The sequence below is a fragment of the Xyrauchen texanus genome, chromosome 8, assembly GCF_025860055.1.
Source record: "Xyrauchen texanus isolate HMW12.3.18 chromosome 8, RBS_HiC_50CHRs, whole genome shotgun sequence".
Lineage (NCBI taxonomy): Eukaryota > Metazoa > Chordata > Actinopteri > Cypriniformes > Catostomidae > Xyrauchen > Xyrauchen texanus.
This window is the reverse complement of record NC_068283.1, coordinates 47,043,347-47,065,294: the sequence shown is the minus strand read 5'-3', so window position 1 is coordinate 47,065,294 and position 21,948 is coordinate 47,043,347. Positions and strand designations below refer to the sequence as shown.

Genomic DNA, 21,948 nt, shown 5'->3' with positions numbered 1-21,948 from the left:
AGGATCATGAAGAGGTCAGGGGGCGTTTGTTCAAAAAGGTTGAGAACCACTGGGTTAGTTAGTCTCTCTACTGTAGCAAAAAGAGTGCAGGTGTTGTTGATGTTGCTGTTTACAATGTTTGAGAAAGTCTTTCTAGCCTAGCTCCACATTGAAATCTTGAAGGCAGTCTTTGTAGATATAATAATGGGCTTCAAAGTTTGTCTTCTGCCACATGTGTTCAGCTTTCCTGCATTTTATTTTCATGCTTTTAAGTTTCTCCAAGGTGCTTTACGTCTGTCAGCAACAATACCATCAATAGCATTTTTAACTTTTGAGTTAAAGTTATTGGGGAGAACATCAACAGAGTCTGCGGATACACTTGGTGTCATAGATATAGCTCTCTTAAATTGCACACTAGTTTTGTCATTTATGTATCTTTTTTTGACAGTGACAGATCTAGTTTCAATGGCAGGAGAAATCTATTGATAATAAATGTTGCCTATGCCATGGACTGGCCCTGTCTGCCATATATGAGATCAAAAAGGCCACTTCATCATTGTTCTTATTTTGTAATGGGAACCAGTCAACAGTGGATTATGATGATAATTGATGATACAATTCACACTGTATGTAGTTTTGGTGAAAAGTTGTTTGCAAACATTTGCTTTGTCACATCACACTTTGGCCCCGATTTATTTAAGTTTTGTGTGTATAAAAACATGTGCAAAAAAACATCAGAGCAGATCTACTAACATAGTCTAATCAGTATTGTGCCTTTCAGATGCACAGAATAGCACGTGTTGGCAATTTTTGTGTGTTTCCCTGAAATTAATGTGCAGTTAAGAGGTGTGCCTCCAAATGTGCAGAATAAAGGCTGGAGTTGTTGCAAATAAATTCATGCACCCGCAAAGTGATTTATCAAGCCTGAAAGTCATTTCAGAAACACAAACTGCAAGAGCAAATGAATACAAGTGAAAGGCAGGTGTTAATCTGATGAATCGTGCTGTCATCGTGGAAAAACAGTGACTTTAAAAATGCAGAACACATAGAAAACCCATTTAACACACATTTCTGTTATATTAAATTTCTTTTATTTTTTATTAAAAAATGGTTTATTTGGTTATTTTAGAACTTTAAATCATAATATCATATTGATGATTATTTAAATCTTCATTCTAAAAAAAATTAAAAAAAATCCTACTAACAATGTATGCCCAAATTATTTCAACATTATCTTTAACTGGCGAATATTTTAAGTGGTGGTTTTCTCCAGTGCTCGATCGAAGTGGGCCAGTGCGCCCAATGGAGGCAGGTGTGATACCATTTTAGAATACACCAGTGGTGCGACGGCTTAACGTACATAATAAAAAAATCCTTAAAAAGGAAAATAAAACTCTACAGTCTCTTTATGGAAATAACCAATTTATGACGTCACCGCAAATTCGCACTCTGATTGGCTGAGCCGCGTGCCTGCAGATTGTTTACCATCCGACAGCAGAACTGCAGCTGCACGTAAAGCTCGAACCACCATCGGAGGAGGAAGTGTGTATCTTTTTCTTTGTGAATTATGAACTGAAGCGATTTTGTCCTCCACTCCATAATCATTCTGATACATTTCAAAAGTGTAACACATGGGTGTTCTCATCATCTGCTATAAACTTCTAAATATTGTAGAAATATTTAATATTAATGTAATGGTATTTAGTGAGAGCTGTAATGTAGGTGAGAATGCATTTGGTGCAATTATCCCATGTGAAATTCTCCTTTTGTAGTGTGTCTAAAAATGTGCATGTGTAGTTATTTGCACATTTCTTCTTAGTAAATCACCTCCAACACGCCAAAGACATGCACACATAATTTCATACATTACACAAGAAAATGAGTACCTGTTATTTAGGAGTTTATAAATCTGGGCCTTTGTGTATATAGTCTAATGAATTTCCTCTATTCCAGATTCAACAGAGAGCAAAGATGTCAGAATTGTGCTGATGGGAAAAACTGGAGTTGGGAAGAGTGCGACAGGAAACACTATCTTAGGAAGAGAAGCGTTTAAAGCTGAAGAATCTTCTGGATCAGTGACCAGTGAATGTCAGAGAGAAACAGCAGAAATCAACGGCAGACACATCACTGTGATTGACACTCCAGGACTGTTTGATACTGAACTCAGTCATGAAGACATCCAGAGAGAAATCACTAACTGCATCTCAATGATACTGCCAGGACCTCATGTGTTCATTATTGTGTTGAATTTAGGACAACGATTCACTCAAGATGAGGCGAAATCAGTGAAGATCATTCAAGAGATGTTTGGTGAAAACTCTTTAAAGTACACAATGATTCTCTTCACCAGAGGAGACTTTCTGAAGAAAAAAAACCTTGAGCAGTGGCTGGGAAAACCAGGATCTGTGATTAGAAACCTGATTGAACAGTGTGGGAACAGATTCCATGTGTTCAATAATAATGAGACTAGAGATCGCACACAGGTTTCTGAACTACTGGAGAAAATAGACGTCATGGTGACAGCAAACGGAGACAGTTACTACTCATGTAAGATGTTCAGACAGATGGAGAGAGAACGACAAGAAAAACAAATGAACATAATGATGGAGAGAGTCGAGACACTGAACAGAGAGAGAGAAGAACTCTTGAACAAACATGGAGAAGAGAAAGAGAGAATGAAGAAGATGATGGAGGAAGAGAGACAGAATCAAGAGAAAGAGAAGAAGAGAAGAGAAGAAGAGTTTAATGAAAGAGAAGAACACTATAAAAGAGAAATAATAGAGAAAGAAGAGTGTGAGAGAAAGATGAAAGACGAGATGAAAAGAGAACGAGAGACACTTAAACATGAAATGGAGGAACTGAGGAGAGAAAAAGAAAATCTTCAGATCAAATGTGACACAGAAATAGACAAACTGATGAACAGAATAGAGAATGAAAGACAGAATCAAGAGAAAGAGATGAAGAGAATAATAGAACAATATAAAAGAGAAATAAAAGAGAAAGAAGAGTGTGAGAGAGAGATGAAAGATGAGATGAGAAGAGAACGAGAAGAAAGAGAGAAACAGAAAGAATATGATGAGAAAATGAGGGGGAGAGAAAAACAGATTTATGATGAACAGATTCAAAGACTCCAAAATGAAATGAAGGAAATAAGAGAGAGAATAGAAAGAGAGAAAGAAAAGCTACAAGAACAACTAGAAGAATGGAAAGTAAAAGTGCAAGAAGAGAGAAACACGAGAGAAGAGCAACAAAAGACTTTTGAAGCAAAAGTAAAACTCATTGAAGAACAGCATGAAGATGAACAGAAGAAAAGACGAGCTGAATGGAGAGAGGACATGAAGAAGGTCTGGACTGAAACACGAGATTCAGTAGAGGTGAGTTTATCATTATTAGTTATAAAACTTTAACTATAATAATAATAACAGTCCATCCAACCACACACCAGAAGTTCAAGACATCTGTTCTTTCTCAAGACTTTTCTGAGTGTTTTGTGTTTTCATTTCTCAAAGGTCGCAGCACACAGGAGACTCGATACAGAATACAGCAAGTGGACCTGGAGTCTCCGCGTTGACATGCTGGAAATTAAGAACAAACTACAAAACAACATAGAAAATGAGGCAATTCATGAGATTCAGGAAACAGATCTTCAAACAGAACTGAAAGAGAAAAGTGAAGAAGTGAAAATGTTGATGTCTGAGTTCTTTGAGAAAGACACTTTTGCTTTTTTACTGATTCAATTCAAAACTTCATATGAGATAAAAATCAAAGAGCTTCAAGAAAACATTGTGAGAGAAACAAAGAGGAAATTAAAGGAGATTCTTCAACAGCGAGATCTGAAGAGAAAGATTGATGCTCAGAAAACACATCATGAAAACACTCTCTTTGAAAAGAGCAAAACACTCGCCTTAAAACTCAAAGACAAAGCAAATGATGAAGAAACACTGAAGAAAGAGTTTGATTGCTTTTGGGAAGAGTGTGTGGATGAGATCATCAGAGACACTCCTCAAATCAAAGACATTGACATATTAAGAGATGTGAAACAACTCCTCAGTGACATCTATAAAAGTGCTCCTGTAGATCACTGGAGGAATATTTTCTGTGTGCCGAGTTATTCAGATTATGTGCAGTTAAAGAAATCCAGTTTAATTACAGGACCTGTTAGAAATCTCTACAGAATACAAATAGAGATGTTAAGATTTGCTCTGTTTAAAGTGGATGAAACCCAAATAAGAACGTTAGTCAGTGAAATTGCTCATGAGACAGACAAGATGATCCTGTCATTCAACATTTCAAAGATGGGCTACAACAAAAGCTGCATTCAACAACTGATAGATCACATCAAGGCAAGAGTAACAGAACATCAGGAAAGGCCTGTAAAATATGTGTTAAAGAAGGAGTTCTTCATTGATTTGGTGCTTTCCATCTGTAAGAGATCAAACAAGACATTCACTGACCAACACAGACGGTTCAGAGAAGCCAATGATCCTGTTCTCTACATGGAGAAGAAGAGAGGAGAGTACTTCAGTGTTTTCCAGAAATACTGTCGTGGTTCAACATCCGCTGCTGTTTTTGGTGAGATCATCTGTCAGAAACTGAAAGATCCCATTGAACAGAGTGTCTACAAAAACACTGCCAGAGATTTAGCAGATGAAATGAGAACAAACTGTGAATCACTGAATGGAAACAGATCTAAACTGGAGAAACACATCCTGAAGACACTGGCACAAGAGGAGAACTTTGGCAAATACATGAACTACATTAATAATCCCAAAGATCACTTCAAGAGTTTCATCAGTGATGAAGTCAGTCGGTACATCACTGATAAGTTCAGTGTCAGTGTTCGGCCCAAGATGATGAAGAACATGAAACTCCTGCAGGAGAAGATCATGAAAGCAGCTCATGAATCTACTGAACATGTTCAAGTGAACAGTGGAGATGATGAAGCAGCTCATGAATCTACTGAACATGTTCAAGTGAACAGTGGAGATGTTGAAGCAGCTCATGAATCTACTGAACATGTTCAAGTGAACAGTGGAGATGATGAAGCAGCTCATGAATCTACTGAACATGTTCAAGTGAACAGTGGAGATGTTGAAGCAGCTCATGAATCTACTGGACATGTTCAAGTGAACAGTGGGGATGTTGAAGCGGCTCATGAATCTACTGAACATGTTCAAGTGAACAGTGGAGATGTTGAAGCAGCTCATGAATCTACTGAACGTGTTCAAGTGAACAGTGGAGATGTTGAAGCAGCTCATGAATCTACTGAACATGTTCAAGTGAACAGTGGAGATGATGAAGCGGCTCATGAATCTACTGAACAGGTTCAAGTGAACAGTGGAGATGATGAAGCAGCTCATGAATCTACTGAACATGTTCAAGTGAACAGTGGAGATGTTGAAGCAGCTCATGAATCTACTGAACATGTTCAAGTGAACAGTGGAGATGTTGAAGCGGCTCATGAATCTACTGAACATGTTCAAGTGAACAGTGGAGATGTTGAAGCGGCTCATGAATCTACTGAACATGTTCAAGTGAACAGTGGAGATGTTGAAGCGGCTCATGAATCTACTGAACATGTTCAAGTGAACAGTGGAGATGTTGAAGCGGCTCATGAATCTACTGAACATGTTCAAGTGAACAGTGGAGATGTTGAAGCAGCTCATGAATCTACTGAACATGTTCAAGTGAACAGTGGAGATGTTGATTTGTGGTTGAAGTGTTTCACACAGAAGCTCTCAGATGTGCTGATATTCTCTGTTAAAGACTTCAGTGGAGTGAGTCGTGATGATGTTGATATCAAACTCCTAGAAGATGTGATGAGAAAAGAACTTTCTTATGTGATGTCTGACATAAGCAGGAAATTCAGAACAGGATCTTTCCCAGTGAAGCTGGACTGTAAATACAGATCAGCTGAGATTCTGATTGATCACTTCTGTCAGTGCTGTTGGGTTCAGTGTCCTTTCTGTGCTGCAATCTGCACCAACACAATAGAACACCATGATTCAGATCACAGTGTTTCTATCCATCGAGTGGATGGAATTAATGGCAAATATTACACTGGAACAACAAATCTTTCTACAAGCATCTGCACAACAGAAGTAGCAAGTGATCGATCTTTTCATCCCAAAGGCCCATATCACTCAGTCCTCTGGAGAGAATACAGAAAAGCAGGAGGAGTTTATGCTAAGTGGAGCATCACCGCTGATGTCTCTGTATTCCCGTACTGGAAATGGTTTGTGTGCAGATTCCAGAAAGATCTTGAAAAATACTACAATAAAACATTCCAGGAGAGAGGAATGATCCCAGATGAATGGAGAAAATATTCAAAACATGAAGCTATTGACAGTTTAGATGAATACATGTAATGGAGAATATTAAAGATGATCCTCTTTTTCTCCTGATATACTGAGAACAGTTTGAAATGATCTTCTGTTTCACACATCAGTGACTCTGAACACATCAGAGAAACAGATTTAGTGATTGAAATAGATTTGTTCTGAGTAGCAATATATTGCTAATAGCCATATCTTTGATGAATTACATATTTTATGTTTAAATATGGGATTGCATTGTGGGTAACGTTCAGGTAAAGTTGTTGATCACTGCACAAAATACAGATAAATGGATGTGGCACCTCTGCCTCATGTACATGCAGATTAACCTTTCACTTTCTTTATATGTGTATCCATTATTTTACCACTGTCTTTAATCTTCTTCCGTTTGTACTTCTCGGAGCAATTTTGAAACATTGTACTAAATCCTTAAGATATATCACTCCTGTTGTATTCCTCATTTGTATGTGACTTTGGATAAAAGTGTCTTTTAAATGAATAAATGTAACCATGTGAAGTGAACATAATTTATATTGTATATCAGACGTTCATGTCAACACTCCGATAAATAAAGAATTTCCTGTCAAAAAACTCTTCTGTCCTTTTACAATCAAATATATCACACTGGAAATATCTCTAAATGTTTCTAAACTTGACCCATCACAACTTTAAATGTTAAGCTTTATTATCGTCAAACCTTATTTTGACATTAGGTACAAAAAATTTACATTTACATTACATTTATGCATTTTGGCAGACGCTTTTATCCAAAGTGACTTACAGTGCACTTATTACAGGTACAATCCCCCCGGAGCAACCTGGAGTTAAGTGCCTTACTCAAGGACACAATGGTGGTGGCTGTGGGGCTTGAACCAGCAACCTTCTGATTACCAGTACTGTGGTTTAGACCACTACACAAAAAAAAAAAAAAAAAACAAGCAAATAAAACTCGATCTGACATGACTCAATAGTCAATAATCAATAGTAAGTCTGATCGCTCTTCATGTTCTTTCCTATAAAGACTGAATCAGATTACTAAACACTAATATTCAGTCACTCTTTGTAATAAACAATAAAAGCATGTTTATTAAATTCCTTTATTGTTGGAAAGTCTATTCCTTTAATTGCACTTTCATACTTCACCACTAGAGGGAACATGTCTTTCACACTACTGATTAATATACACCTTTCACTTTAAAGTCCCCATGAATTAAAAATTGACCATAATTTGTTTGCCTAAATTTAGTGTTTTTTGGTGAACAATTCATCCATGCAAGTCAATCCACACAAAAAAAATTTTTGGCTTCGTAATCTTTAATCAAAATCTGAAAATTCCCCGCCCCTCTGCATTGGAGGACCTTGCCTGATGACGTAGGTTTGACTGGTTTAGGTGTCTCCTTAACATCCGTAACCACGCCCTCCAACTGACAGTAGACAGGCTGCCTGTGTGTTTGCGAGCATTGACAGCGTGTGAAAGGAGAGATGGCGAGGAGGTGCATTTTTGGTTGTGACACTCACGGAACACTTTTTACCATTCGAACCCTCCGCATGTAACGGCTCACACATGTAAGGTCTGAAATGATCCTCCGTGTGTTCCTGTTCTTCTTCATCTTCCTCCTCCTCCTCCTCCTGCTGCAGGAAGGGGACTGCTGGCGGTGTTTCAGGCGGCGAGTAATCCTCAACAACCTTCCTCTTCTTCTTTCTTTTAATGGCGGTTGGCAAACAACTTTTAAGTGTGCATTACCGCCACCTTCTGATATGGAGTGTGGATCACAATAGCCTTTCCTCACTACCCTTAAAATAAATATATAAATAACTACATACATCCATAATAAAACCAATAAATAACTTCATAAATATCTAATAACATTATTAATATTCATACATTTTCATTATTAATAAATACAATTTTCTAAGGAAACTAAACTCATATCCTTCTACTAAGCCCTGTATTACTCAAAAACTCAAATATCGCTCTATACCCTACATGCCCTGAATTCATTTGTAATAGTTCCTTCATTTCAAATCTAATTTTTTCTTTCCTAAACCAGTCTTTCAGCCTCATCCTTTCCTCCTTATACTTATGACAATTAATAATTACATGTTCTACTGTTTCGTTAATATTACAGACCTCACACATCCCAGTTTCATGCTTCCCTATTAATTTAAGTGTACTATTCAATCCAGTATGCCCAAATCTCATTCTTGAAATAATGTCCTCTTCCCTTTTATTCCTACTATTTTCTCTCATACCTCCTACCCTCTTCTGGATACTGTAGTACATTCTTGCTTTTGTTTCTATATCCCACTCCACTTGCCACTTCTTTCTCATTTCTTCTTTGATTATGCTTTTAACTTCCGCCTTACTATAACTTATTACCATATCTATCTCTGTTTTTTTTGTTGCATTATTGGCATATTTGTCTGCCATTTCATTTCCTTCTACTCCTATATGGGCTGGAATCCAGATGAATTTTACTACTACTCCTACTCTATTAATTCTATAAACAGCTTGGGCTATTTCCAACAAAATATCCTGTCTTGCTTCTGATTTCATGTTCTTAATACTGGTTAACGCACTAATTGAATCTGACCCTATTAACACTTCCCTTGACCTACTATTTTCAACCCACTCAAGGGCTAAGAGAATGACCAGCATTTCTCCTGTATACACTGACATTTTATCACTTACTCTCTTATTTAACATAACATTCACTTCTGGTATAATGAACGCAGCTCCTACTCTATTATCTTCTGTTTTTGATGCATCTGTATATATCTTAACAAACATAGAATACTTCTCCTCTATGTATCTACTAACCTGACTCCTATCAATACTATTCTCTTTTTTCCACTCTAAAAGGTCCAAATCTACCTCTAACTCCCCTAATATCCAAGGTGGAACATTAGATAATGGCACAGTTGGACTTACCGTCATATCTCCTATACCTATCTCATCGACTGCATACCTTATTATCCATCCAAAGCTCTTAATCTGTCGTCTTTCCCTTTCTTGACATGTAACACCTTCTGAGTCAGGTTTCTTTCCTTATGCCCTTTTAAATTTGCCCAGTACGTTAATGCTATCTGATTTCTTCTAATCTCCAATGGCATCTCATTCATTTCTACTTGTAATGCCGCTACTGGGGTTGTTTTAAAAGCACCACAACAGAGTCTCAACGCCTGACTTTGAATAACATCCAACTTTTTTAGTAAAGTTCTTGAAGCAGACTGGTAAACTGTACATCCATAATCAATAACTGCCCTAATTAATCCAATATAAACTATTTTCAATGAGGTCCTATTTGCTCCCCACTCTCTACCTCTCAGACATCTTATTACATTCAATATTTTTTACATTTTTCAACAACTTTCTCAATATGTATTTTCCAGTTAAGTTTTTTGTCAAACCATATCCGAGATATTTAAAACATTCCACTCTCTCTAGATTTTGTCATAAAATTTAAGTTGAATCTGTTCTTGATTTTTCCTTTGAGAAAAACAGATTACTTTGGTCTTTGCCACTGAAAACCTAAAACCCCATTCCATTCCCCAACTCTCTACCTTCCCAATTGCCTCTTGCATCTTCCTCACTATATATTCTATATTTCTTCCCTTTTTCCACATAACACCGTCATCTGCAAATAAAGCAACACTTATAGATATATCAACTCTATTAAACACTTCATTTATCATAATTAAAAACAAAACTGGACTAACTATACTCCCTTGAGGAGTTCCATTTTCCACTAAATACTTTGTACTCAATTCTGTCCCTACTCTTATTGCGATCGACCTATCAGTTAAAAAGTTTTTGATCCAACTATACATTCTCCCTCTTATTAACAATTTATAAATCTTAATCATAAGTCCTTGTTTCCACAACATATCGTACGCCTTCTCAACATCAAAAAATACAGATAATATACTTTCTTTATTAATTTGAGCTTTTCTAATTTCACTTTCTAAACATACAGCCGGATCTATTGTGCTTCGTCCCTTTCTAAACCCACTCTGGTAATCCTTTATCAATTCCTTTGTCTCCAAATAATACTTTAATCTTTAATTTATCATTTTTTCCATAATTTTCCCTACATGTGACGTTAAAGCAATCGGTCTATAACTTTCTGCCAAACTCGGATCCTTACCTGGTTTACATATAGGGACAATAATTGATTCTTTCCACTTTTTTGGCAAACATCCCACTTCCCATACCTTATTATATAACTTTAATAACATTTCTTTACTCATCATTTACATTTTTTATCATAAAATAACTTATTTGATCATTCCCTGGCGTTGTTTTTCCCGATTTTCTTAAGACATTATTCAACTCACCCATTGTAAACATCACATTTATGGTACTTTCATTATCCCCACCATCCTGTATTACTTCAACACTATCTCTTATTGTTTTCTCCCTCTGCGTCTTTTCCTCATTACTCAAATTACTATTACTATGTATTTTAACAAATGTCCTTGCCAGCAACTCTGCTTTACCTTTGCTCTCTATTATTACTTTCTCTCCTTCTTTCATTATAGGATAACCATACTCTTTTTTTATTTCCTGACATTCTCTTAATCATACCCCATACTCTTTCTAATGGTGTACTTCTTTCTAGAGATTCACAATACTTCCCCCAAAAGTTTTTCTTAACTCTCTTTATTGTCATCCTTACTACAGCCTGCTTCCTCTTATAATCAATTAAATTCTGGAAGTTACTGTATGTGTCCTTTTCAGGATTTTAAATGCTTTATTTCTCTCTTTAATTACCTTTGAGCATTCTTGTGTCCACCACGGAACGATTTTCTTTCTAATACTGCCTCCTCTTTTTGGTATCGACACTTTTGCTGCACCTAAAATAATACTACTTATTTCTTCATTCAGATCTTCAACTCCCTGATTTATACAAACCTCCTTTAATTTTTCTTTGGACAATATTCTAAACTTGTTCCAATCTGCTTCCTCAAATTTCCACCTACTTACTCTCTCTTTCTTTTGCATATCCTTTCTATTCCAATTTCTGTGTATATAGGATAATGATCACTCCCTATAGTACTTTCCTTATTTACTTCCCAACTACTTATCCCTACCAAAGACTGGGACACCAATGTAAGATCTATTGCAGTCTCTATACCCTTACTTAAATTTATTCTTGTACCAGACCCATCATTTAGACATACTAATTCCTTTTCATCCATTATTTCTTCTAAAATTTCTCCATTTAAATCTTCTTTTCACCCCACACCTTACTATGTGCATTAAAATCCCGCACCAAATAATTTTTTTCCTCTCCACTCCTCCAGTATTGATTCTAGTTGTACTCTCTCTAGTTTTTTACATGGGTTGTAGAAGTTAATCACTTTGATCTTTTCTTTCTTGTTTCACATTTCAACAACTATTACCTCTAATTCTTGTATTGTTTTTAACCTCCTATAAACTATACCCTCTTTAATAAATATTGCATATCCCCCTCCAATTCCATTTCTTCTATCTTCACGTATTGTATTATATCCTTTAATAATGAAATCCAGATTAGTTTTGAGCCATGTTTCCTGAATGCAAATGATATCTGGTTTCTTTCCTAGTTTATCAATATATCCCTTAAACTCATATCCATTTGCTATCAAACTTCTAGCATTCCATTGAATTACCAACATTAAGTTATGCTTTGAGAAGCTGTATCTGCGTTCCCTTCTCCATGGTTAAGATCAGCATGTATCTTTTCCCATGACAAATCTTTCATGTTTAGGAATTTAGCTGCTGCCTTAACTATGATTTTTATCTTCTCTGTTTTTGTTTTTGCTTGTTCTGAACAATTTATGACATATGCTACAAAAAGCACTATCCTATCCATTGACATTCCTGTATTTTCCTGTTTTGACCCCGTTCCTTATTTATTCGTACCAATGTCTTCATTTTCTCTTTCATTATTATATGTTTTCACAGCCTCTGCATATGTTACTTTCTGATTTAATTTTACTTTTTGAACCTCAACTGCCTTTTTTCGGATTTCACAGCCTCCATATGCTGCTGTGTGGTTCCCTCCACAATTACAACACTTTATTGTAACATTACTCCCACATTCTCCATATGTTCTCCTCCACATCTACCACCCTTTACATACATTTGCAGTATGTCCATATCGCTGACATTTATAACATCTTAATGGAGGAGGTACATATTCTCTGACGTTAAAGCTCATATATCCTACCATCACTTTCATAGGAAGTACATCATCTTTTAAACTGTAGCAGTACAGACTCACTATCTGTTTTTCTCCATTTCTGAAAGCCTGCAATCGAGTGATTTCTGTGATCATTCCTCCTTTAATTACTTTCCTTAGTTCTTCCAGATTCTCTTCTACAGGAATTCCTGTTATCACTCCCTTAGTTCCTCTCTTCTCACCAATTAATTTTTTTCTCCACTATTTCTTTCTTACATACTGATTGCAGTTTCATAGTTTTATTTTTCTGCTCAATATTTTTGCATTTCACCAATAGGCTCCCATCACGCAACACTTTCGCCATTTCTATTTCCCCAATCGCTTTCTTCAATCCATTTGTAAGAGTGATCGGGCTAACTGATGTAATTTCATTCCCCACATTAAATTTAAGAATGATCTTAAACTCTTCCATCATTATCTTTTTCCTTACTTCTCGAATTTCTTCATCCTCTTCTAATGTTCTCTTCTTTGTCATCTGACTATTTCTATTTTCTTTTTTCCCTCCTCCTTTCCTACTGGTACTCTTTTCCCAACCCATCTGCATATCTTCATCCTCTGACAATCCACTATAGTTTGCCATTCTGATCCAGTCACAAATCAGATTATGCCATGAACCCGCAAACAAAAAAAACAAACAGACAAAATAAACTTAACCCAACTAAGTAAAAAACAAAACAAAACCTTTCCTTTTCAGCAATGTCTCTGCTCGTCCTCGCTGGCCCGTGTGTTTACCTCAACCCCGGAAGCTACCCACGTCTCCCGCTCACTGAATCAACGTAGACGTTTCGTCTGCCCCACCAGTCGGCATCCTCAACAACCGATTGTAAACTTGCGTTAAGATCTGCCTCCATTTCTGAATGAAACACCTACCTTTTTAGATCCAATCAGGTGCTAGTTGGAAAGAAAGCCACGCCCACTATTTTGCCTCATTTAGTATTCTGTTTCTCTCGGAAATGTCACAACACTGGAGAAAAGTCGTTTGCAACTTCCGGTTCACGGGGACTTTAAGACAGTGAGCGTAAAGTCATATCTAATTTCTAGAAGAAATATACCTGTTAATAATGTTGATATTATCATTATGATGTTGTAATAAACTTGTAAATTTGTATTTGCACAAGTTTATGTTATTTGTCAATCTCTGTCGGGAAGCTAACATGCTAGTATTACAGACACGTGCTATAATGCATTGTTGTTATATTATAAATGTTAATCTGTTAGCCAGATTAACTGAATTTGACACAATACACTAATAATTGTACATTTGTCAGTGAATCTCAGACAATAGGTGATTGTTTATTTATGTTCAGTATGGTAAATGTTTAATATGTAACAATTTAACAGAAGGATTGTAATATTCTTTGTCTAATTTGCACATTTTTCTTATGTTTCAGACCACACACAAACACATCTACATACTCATACCTTTTTCACCACTATACATTATAACCAAATTGCTCACCGTTTGTGACTTGTATCCATGTACCCAGCATTTCATTAAAGTTTTGTGGATATAACTCTCCGAGCCCTTACTGTCTTACCAGAGTTACCAGTTTTCAAGAACTATCTGAACATACCAGAGGTACCACCTCTACATTTATATTACATAATACTGTAAGCAACACATTCAATGATCAATTGCTTTTATAAACTGATTATATGAACAAAACTCATCCTTCCTCTTCTCATATTCACGTCCTGAGAAATACAGTGTGCAGAAAGAGTCAAAATGAGGAAAATGAAATACTCTTTCCTGTCTAACGGATGTAATGTTTAATCATTATACACAATAAAGAAACTGGACAGTATAAAATGTTTATTTCAGCATGTGTTCTGATGAAATATTCCCAAACCGATCACATCCTGAACTCTGTCTGCTGGGGTGACTGTTGGATGTTTTATGAGTTTAGTCCAGGGGTCGGGAACCTTTTTACCAAGAAGAGCCAAACAAACAAAAAAATTTAGAGACATTTTTCAAAAGAGCCACAGCAAAGTTTACACTTGTGTATTAGAAATATTTGCCAATTTTTATTTAATAACAACACCAGTAGGTGGCAATAACGCTGTTTTTTCACTCATTGACACCCAAGCTAAGGCTACTTCATACTATCATACTTTCTAGCACACCTAAGACGCCACACAAATTGAGAAACAGGCATCATAAACAAGTGATTAACAAGAAGTGCATTGCACCCTACTTACATTAATGAGATTTCTGTTGCTGCATCATTTTGCTGAGTGCTTTGTAGTTGGGGTCGTAACTAGTGAGATTCAGCTTCATGCAGGCATCAAGGCTTTCATCTGTTAACCTTGAACGCAGGTTGGTTTTGATGTTGTTCAGATGTGAGAAGGACTGCTCACATGTGTATGTTGAGCCAAACATTGTCAGGACAGCAACACTGGCCGGCGCATTGTGCTGAAAGTGGCTGGAAGTTCGTTCCAGGTTTTCAGGATGAGATTGTCTTCACGTTGGAATTTTCTCATATCTGCCCACTTATGTTGCTTTGCCAGTTCTGCCCGCTGACGAGCGAGGCTTTCCAGTTCGGAATTCAAAGTGAAAAATTTTGACACCCACATATCCGTCACCTTCAGTTCAGCAGCTTCCAGCTCAAAATCTCCGATGGAGATTCCAGGGAAGACACACTGTATCCACGGTGCACACATGTGGATGAGTTATCACTTTGAACAAATCGGCATGTCTGCGGAAGTCCACAAAGCGTGATTTGAATGACATCAGTAAATCAGACGTAATACGTTCATTGCAAATGAGACACACTGCGGACCCCAACTTCTCCACAAATGCAAATTGATCCATCCATTCAGGCCGAAATGAACGGTAATCGTAGTCTTTTTTTCTTTTCGCCATTTTCCTCTCGTTGATGATGATTTTTAATTCAGCCAGCTAGGTAGTTGTTTAACTTGATTTTGACTTGACGCAGGCCTAACCGTCGGCCAATTAAAATTCGGCACTCTGAAAGGTAGGCTAGCTACAGGCCAAACACCGCTGTCAATCATATTAAGCTGCAAGTCTCTTACCTAAATATTTTGAACATATTTAATTTAATTTTACACATTAATAATTATACATTAATCAGAAATGCTAATAGTTTCAAAATAATTTTATCATCATGTTTGAGGGTGTATTTTCAGTCAACATTTGAAAATTGGAGAGCCATATAAAATCCGGAAAAGAGCCATATATGGCTCGCGAGCCATAGGTTCCCGACCCCTGGTTTAGTCTGAATGCCACAAGCACAAAACATCTGATAAATAACAGTACAAGCTTGTTTTTCCCCGAAGAAAGTGTTTGATCAAACTTTCAATTCAATCTGACTCACAAATTCCTGTTGAATCAGGTTAAAGTCTTTGAGCTTCACTCTTCACACATTAAAACATCAACATTGTTCATTCTCATCAAGACTCTGAAATACATCAGATAATTCAGTCTGAACAACACTGAGCTGACAACAATCAATGAAACTCCTTCAGAGAGATCCAGTGATTGATGGAGATGTGTGTGTGTGTGTGTGTGTGTGTGTGCGTGTGTGTGTGTGTGTGATAATTAAGTGTTATACTGTTATTATAATGATAACTGAATGTGTGTGTTTTAGTCCTGAAGGAGAAAGTTGTAGATCCCGAAGTCGTTGTCATTTGGAGATATCAGCATGTGGGCTCGGGCTTTGTCCAAACGTCTGCGCAGAAAATCCCGCCGTCTACGCCACTCCTGAAGCTCCTCCTCACTGTGAGCAAAGTCACAACTCACACCATCAGGACAACCCTCCTCCAACCTGTCAATCAAACTTCAGAACCAAATAAGAGCAACTTCTTCTTGACGTAGATATTGACACAGTAACGCTGATGGCTCCATGATGACACTGATGCGGGTGTACCTGGTGCAGATGGAGAAATGGGGTCCAGGGAAGCGATATGACCAGGCCAGACTCTCATCTTCTCCTCCTCCACTCAACACTCTCTGCTTGTGTTTGTCCGACGAGATGTGCTGCTGCCACTGACGATCACTGTTACTGTGTTTACCGCACAGAGGGCAGTAAAAACTGTCCGGCTGACAACAAAACAACACACATGGAGCAGATATGACCGAAGGCACAGATCAAAAAGATGAGAATGAACGTGTGAGCGTGTACCATCGGTTCAGCAAAGTCTGTCGGCATGGTGATCTGCTTCTCTTCCATTGGCTGAGACAGTGAGGTGCCGTCAGACTGTCTGTTCTGATTGGACGTGGAGAGCCAGATGTCATACACCTGCTGGATGTCCCTGACTAACAGAACACAAACACTCAAATACAATAAGCATCTCATCTGTGAGATCACGACTAAATCACAATTCACTTCTGCTGAGTATGAAGAGTAAGTATTGTGCTGCTTACTATAGTATGTACTTTTAGGTATCAAGTAAGCCAGTATTGGGACATCACGTAGCACAAAATGCCGATGCATACTTTAAAGATCTACTGGAAATAGGACGCTATCTGTGCAACTTTAGCATATCATATTCAGCATACTACGATTTTGGATGCACTAAGCCTAATCTGGCACACTATATAGGACAGATAGCATGAGAGTTAACCTTCAGTCCATGAAGAAACACATTGAACTATCAGTGTTTTCATGCTGTATGAGTTCACGAGTGTTTGTGTGTGTTTGAGGCTCACAGCCGTTGTTCTTCATGTAGGTCCACAGATCTTTCTCCTCCTGACTGTGAGCGAATGTACAGTTCCCGATATACTGACACTTACGCTGCTTCATCACATGAACACAGATCTGTGGAGGAAACACAGATCAGCGTTACATCGCCAACCCTTTTTTAGTCAATGATGTTGACTACTCAAGAACTTTTTTTCACATCAGTATATTTAGCTTGGCACTTTAAAGTTAAACTTCATAGAGAAGGTTTTGACAATTACTGATTAGTCTACAACTGTTACATTCCTGTATTTTGAGTCTCTTAATTCATTACATCACTGCTGCTGCAGCAAACAATGCATTGCTTTTTAACAAACCACCTTCAACAAATGCTGCAAAATGGCCTAAAGATAACTGTATCACTTCTAAATCAAAGAGTAAAATTAGTCGTTTTCACTCACATCAAATTGTTGGGGAAAGGTCTTGGCAAAGGGCAAAGGTCGCACTGTGACCCACTTATTCTTCTCATGAGACTTCACTAATAAAACCCTTCTCTCTTTGGTCCAGCTAAAGAGAGACCGACAGAAAGTGTGTTTTACTATAGCTCTTTCTTATCATATATATTAATAATATTAGAACTTTCTTTTATGTGTAACTTCATTTTTATTATTTAGCATTATCCTTTTTAACTTATTTGTCAAGTATACCCTGTATTTTTAGTCCTTTCTTATATTAACCCTTCTGCGTCAAAAAAAAAGTTACTCAGGGGTCCTTATAGCACAAAAATATCTGCATCAAAAAACTGACATAAAAATATTATATATTTATATTTTTTTCCATTTTCACTGACTAAGATTTTTTTAACCAACATCAGTCCTGATCATCACTACCAAATATTCATTTTCAGTCTTCAAAAAGATGCCTTTCTATCTTTGTGTGATTCCTGGATGCGATCGTTATCTCTCCGCTTCCGACAGCCACGGGGGCAGCCTCACGTGTCTGGGCTGTGATCACACCGAGACAGCGTTTCCGGATGGTTCATGTTCTCATTGCGAGAATATGACCATGGCAACGTTGCGGTCACGGCTTTCCTTCTTCTGCGGGAGAGCCAATCTAGCCACCCCCCGTGCTGCACCTTCTACCGACGGGTATGAGGACAGCATGGCGTCTCTTTCGGTGACTGTGAGCAGGATGAGTCTTCGATTGCTGCATCGAAGAGTGCACTGGTGATGTCGGACGCCGATGACTCGACTGGGCTGCCACCTTCTCTCCCAGTCTGAGGCTGAAGCAGAGCTGACCGCCATGCTTGCCCGGGCCGCCGCGAGCATCGGGTTGGACTGGGACACTTCACACTCCCAGAGCGCTCGAGACTTGATGATTGACCCCCCCGCCCTCGGTCCCTTTCTTCCCGGAGGTGCACGACGAACTAACGAGGTCATGGAGGGCATCTTTCCCTGCCTGGAACAGATTTCCGGGTTCGTCCGCTCTCACTACCCTCGACGGCGGGGCGGTCCACCGGTACACGGAGGTCCCTCAAGTGGATAAGGTGGTTGTGATGCATTTGTGCCAGCAAAACGGCACCACTTGGTGGGATCGACCAGCGCTCCCCTCCAGAGCCTATAGGACTACATTGTCTGGCGACCAAAGCCTAAAGTGCTACTGGACAGGTCGCCTCCACCTTGCATGCCATGGCCATCCTGCAAGTACACAAGGCCAAGGCACTAAAAGTACTAAACATGGGTAGTCCTGATCCCGATGTGCTGCAGGAGCTGTGCTCGGCGACTGACGGAGGCCATCCAGCACATCTTGACCCAGCGCAGCTCAAGATCCCGCACCCCGTCTGCTCGCCGGGGGCGTCCCCCTGTGATGCGTAAATCCCAGCGTAGAGTCCCCTGCAGGAAGCTAATGCCCCCCGTCTCTCGGGCCGGAACGAGGATGGATGACCCAGGGAGCGAGACATCCACAACAGAGCTCGTATCCAGACCACTCCATCTCCTGCTGGAGGGCCGGGAGGTAAATCCCTTGTTTCCTTTTCTCTTTTTTTCACCGCAGCCTGTTGCACTTTGTCAAAAAGAGAGCTGTTTCCTCACTCCTTGGGTCACGTAATCATGTCCACAGATGCCGTTGTCACAGCTGCTGGACACCGAGCACCCGCATCCAGCGACCCTTCTTTTCAAGGGCACGATAGAGTCTGTCCCTCCAGCAGAGATGGTAAAATGGTTTTACATCCCTTACTTCATTGTGCCAAAGAAAGGTGGTGGGTTGCGGCCAATCTTGGACCGGCGACCAGGAATTACACAGATGTGCGTCCAGCATCAAGATTGGTTTGCGGCTGTAGACCTGAAGGACGCGTACTTTCAAATCTCAGTTTTACCTCGACACAGACCCTTCCTTTGGTTTGCATTTGACGGCCAGTCATATCAGTACAAGGTCCTCCCCTTCGGCCTGTCCCTGTCCCCTCGCATCTTCATGAAAGTTGTAGAGGCAGCTCTTGCCCCGTTAAGGGAAGTGGGCATCCGCATACTCTACCTCGACGACTGGCTGATTCTAGCAAACTCTAGAGAGTTGCTGTGCGCACACAGGGATTTGGTGCTCAAACGCCTCAGCCGTCTAGGACTTCGGGTCAACTGGGAAAAGAGCAAGCTCTCCCCAGTTCAAAGCATCTCTTTTCTCAGCATGGAGTTAGACTTGGTCTCAATGATAGCACACTTCACAAGCAAGCACAGGCAGTCGGTGCTGAACTGAAGTAATTCAGGTGGAAGACAGCAGTTCCACTGAGACAGTTTCAGAGGCTCCTGGGGCAACATCTGCAACTCGGGTTGATGCATATGAGACAGCTTCAGTACTGGCTTCAGACTCGAGTCCCGAGAAAGGCATGGCACCACTCGGGACACATGCGCTGGCACACAGCTGGCCCCGGGGGCTGCGCAAATACGCATTCCCCCCAGTGATTCTTCTTGCACAGACCCTGTGCTAAGTCAGGGTGGAAGAGGAACAAGTCACCCTCGTGGCCCCATACTGGCCAACCCAGACTTGGTTCTCAGACCTCATGTTCCTCTCGACAGCACCTCCCTGGCAGATTCCTCTGAGGAAGGACCTTCTTTCTCAGGGATGGGGCACAATCTGGCACCCGCGCTCAGACCTCTGGAACCTCCACATCTGGCCCTTGGACGGGACGTGGAAGATCTAAGTGGCCTACCACCAGCAGTCATAGACACAATCACTCAAGCCAGAGCTCCCTCTACCAGGCAGTTTTATAACCTGAAGTGCTGTTTGTTCACGAATTGGTGTTCTTCCCGAGCCGAAGACCACCAGAGATGTAGTAGTAGTAGTCCTTTATTGTCACATAGTAAACCAGTGAAATTGGCCATCGACCTGTCCATACAAACATACATATGACAAGGGGATAGACAGGACAGGAAGACAGGGAATTGGAAGAAATACAGCATGACATGAGGAGAGGAGAGGAGAAAAAAAAGGCAGCCCCCAGACTATGCTCCTTAAGAAGTACAGTGTGGGAACAGGGAAAAAAACACCTCAGCAACATTAGCACATAATCAGTACACTCTACAACATGAACAAGACTTGCAACAGGGGAGGGATTGGGGGTGGAGGTGGCCCAGCACAGGCAAGCAGCCATCGGGACCTGCAGCCATGTTAGAGCTGGTCACAGACCCGCCTGTCAGACTGGGGGTACAAAGCGTGGCTGAGGGATAGGGTATCGGTCGGATGATTGCATATCTGTATATATGTGTAAGAGTTCATGTGTGTGTAGGCCTGGAGAGTCAGCTATGCCAGCATCTAATCTAGGTGCCTCAGTCCACTAGGGTTGTCATAGCAATACACAGCAAGTTGCCATGGAGACAACCTTGATCAGGTCCCAGACATAGTCAACAATCACCAGGTGTCTGGGGAGTCGGGAAGGAAGCGAGTGGCTCACTGCAGTGCTCTTCGGGGAGTTGTTGTTCCAACAGCGGCCTTGGCCAAGGCCAGTGCTGGTTGAGGGTGGCGAAACAGATAAGATTGGGATTGTTTGGTCTTAAGGAGAGTAGCCGCATTCTAATTTACAGGCTATTCTCCTGGTCCATTTTGGTCTCTGAAGCGATCCATTTGCCTTTGCAAAGCTGTGAGCTTCTCCATGATGTTATCCGTATTTTGGTTCATAGACCCAGTCTGAGTGCAGACAGCTCTGCCCACTGTTTCAATCATGACGGGCAGCCTTGTGAGGCTTTGGACAGCTGTCACCATCTTCTTAACTCCTCGATAAACCAGGGCAATGCCTAATCCAATCAGCAGAAGACCTGTTATCATGGTACCGAATAGGTAGATATCTTCAGCGTCCTCCGCGGAAAGAGCAGCCAGACACACGACCGCCACCTCTCCCACGCGTCCATCGTGTAGCCAGCTCGCGAACGTTCCGTCAGGGCAGACAGGTTCCCCCGAACCCAAGCTTCTCGTCGAGAAGATGGTGTCAATTGCATTGAGAGACCAGTTGATCAAATCCATGATGACTTAGTTTGAAGAGCAGTGCTGAGAGAGTCTCTCAAGTACAAGACAGTAGACTAGATATGACGAGAGGAGCAAAGCAGGGAAGATAAGGGTAGGGAGAGGGTGAGAAAATGCGACCGCCTTCGTTGAGAGCCAAGAGAGAATGTGCAGTCAGGTCAGTGCTTTCCTTCCTCCAGGAGAAGCTGGAGGGGCGGCTTTCCCCCTCCACCTTGAAGGTATACATAGCCGCTATATCCGCATAATCAGGTTCTCAGACCT

At 40.0% G+C, this 21,948-nt stretch overlaps 2 protein-coding genes across 2 annotated transcripts in view; one reads left to right on the top strand and one right to left on the bottom strand.

The window, feature by feature from the left end:
• The window catches only part of LOC127648265 (interferon-induced very large GTPase 1-like), a 270,334-nt gene extending 263,454 nt beyond the window's left edge, over nucleotides 1-6,880 (top strand). The window contains 1 exon segment of the mRNA XM_052132850.1: nucleotides 5,866-6,880. Within this exon segment, the coding sequence (XP_051988810.1) occupies nucleotides 5,866-6,347 (482 nt within the window). The 3' untranslated portion in view covers nucleotides 6,348-6,880.
• The window catches only part of LOC127648289 (zinc finger CCCH domain-containing protein 7A-like), a 69,944-nt gene that overhangs the window by 32,092 nt on the left and 15,904 nt on the right, over nucleotides 1-21,948 (bottom strand). The window contains exons 17-18 of the mRNA XM_052132881.1: nucleotides 17,643-17,748; nucleotides 17,211-17,319 (exon numbers count right to left, since the gene is read on the bottom strand). Coding sequence (XP_051988841.1) covers nucleotides 17,211-17,319; nucleotides 17,643-17,748 — 215 coding nt within the window. The remainder of the gene's footprint in view (nucleotides 1-17,210; nucleotides 17,320-17,642; nucleotides 17,749-21,948) is intronic.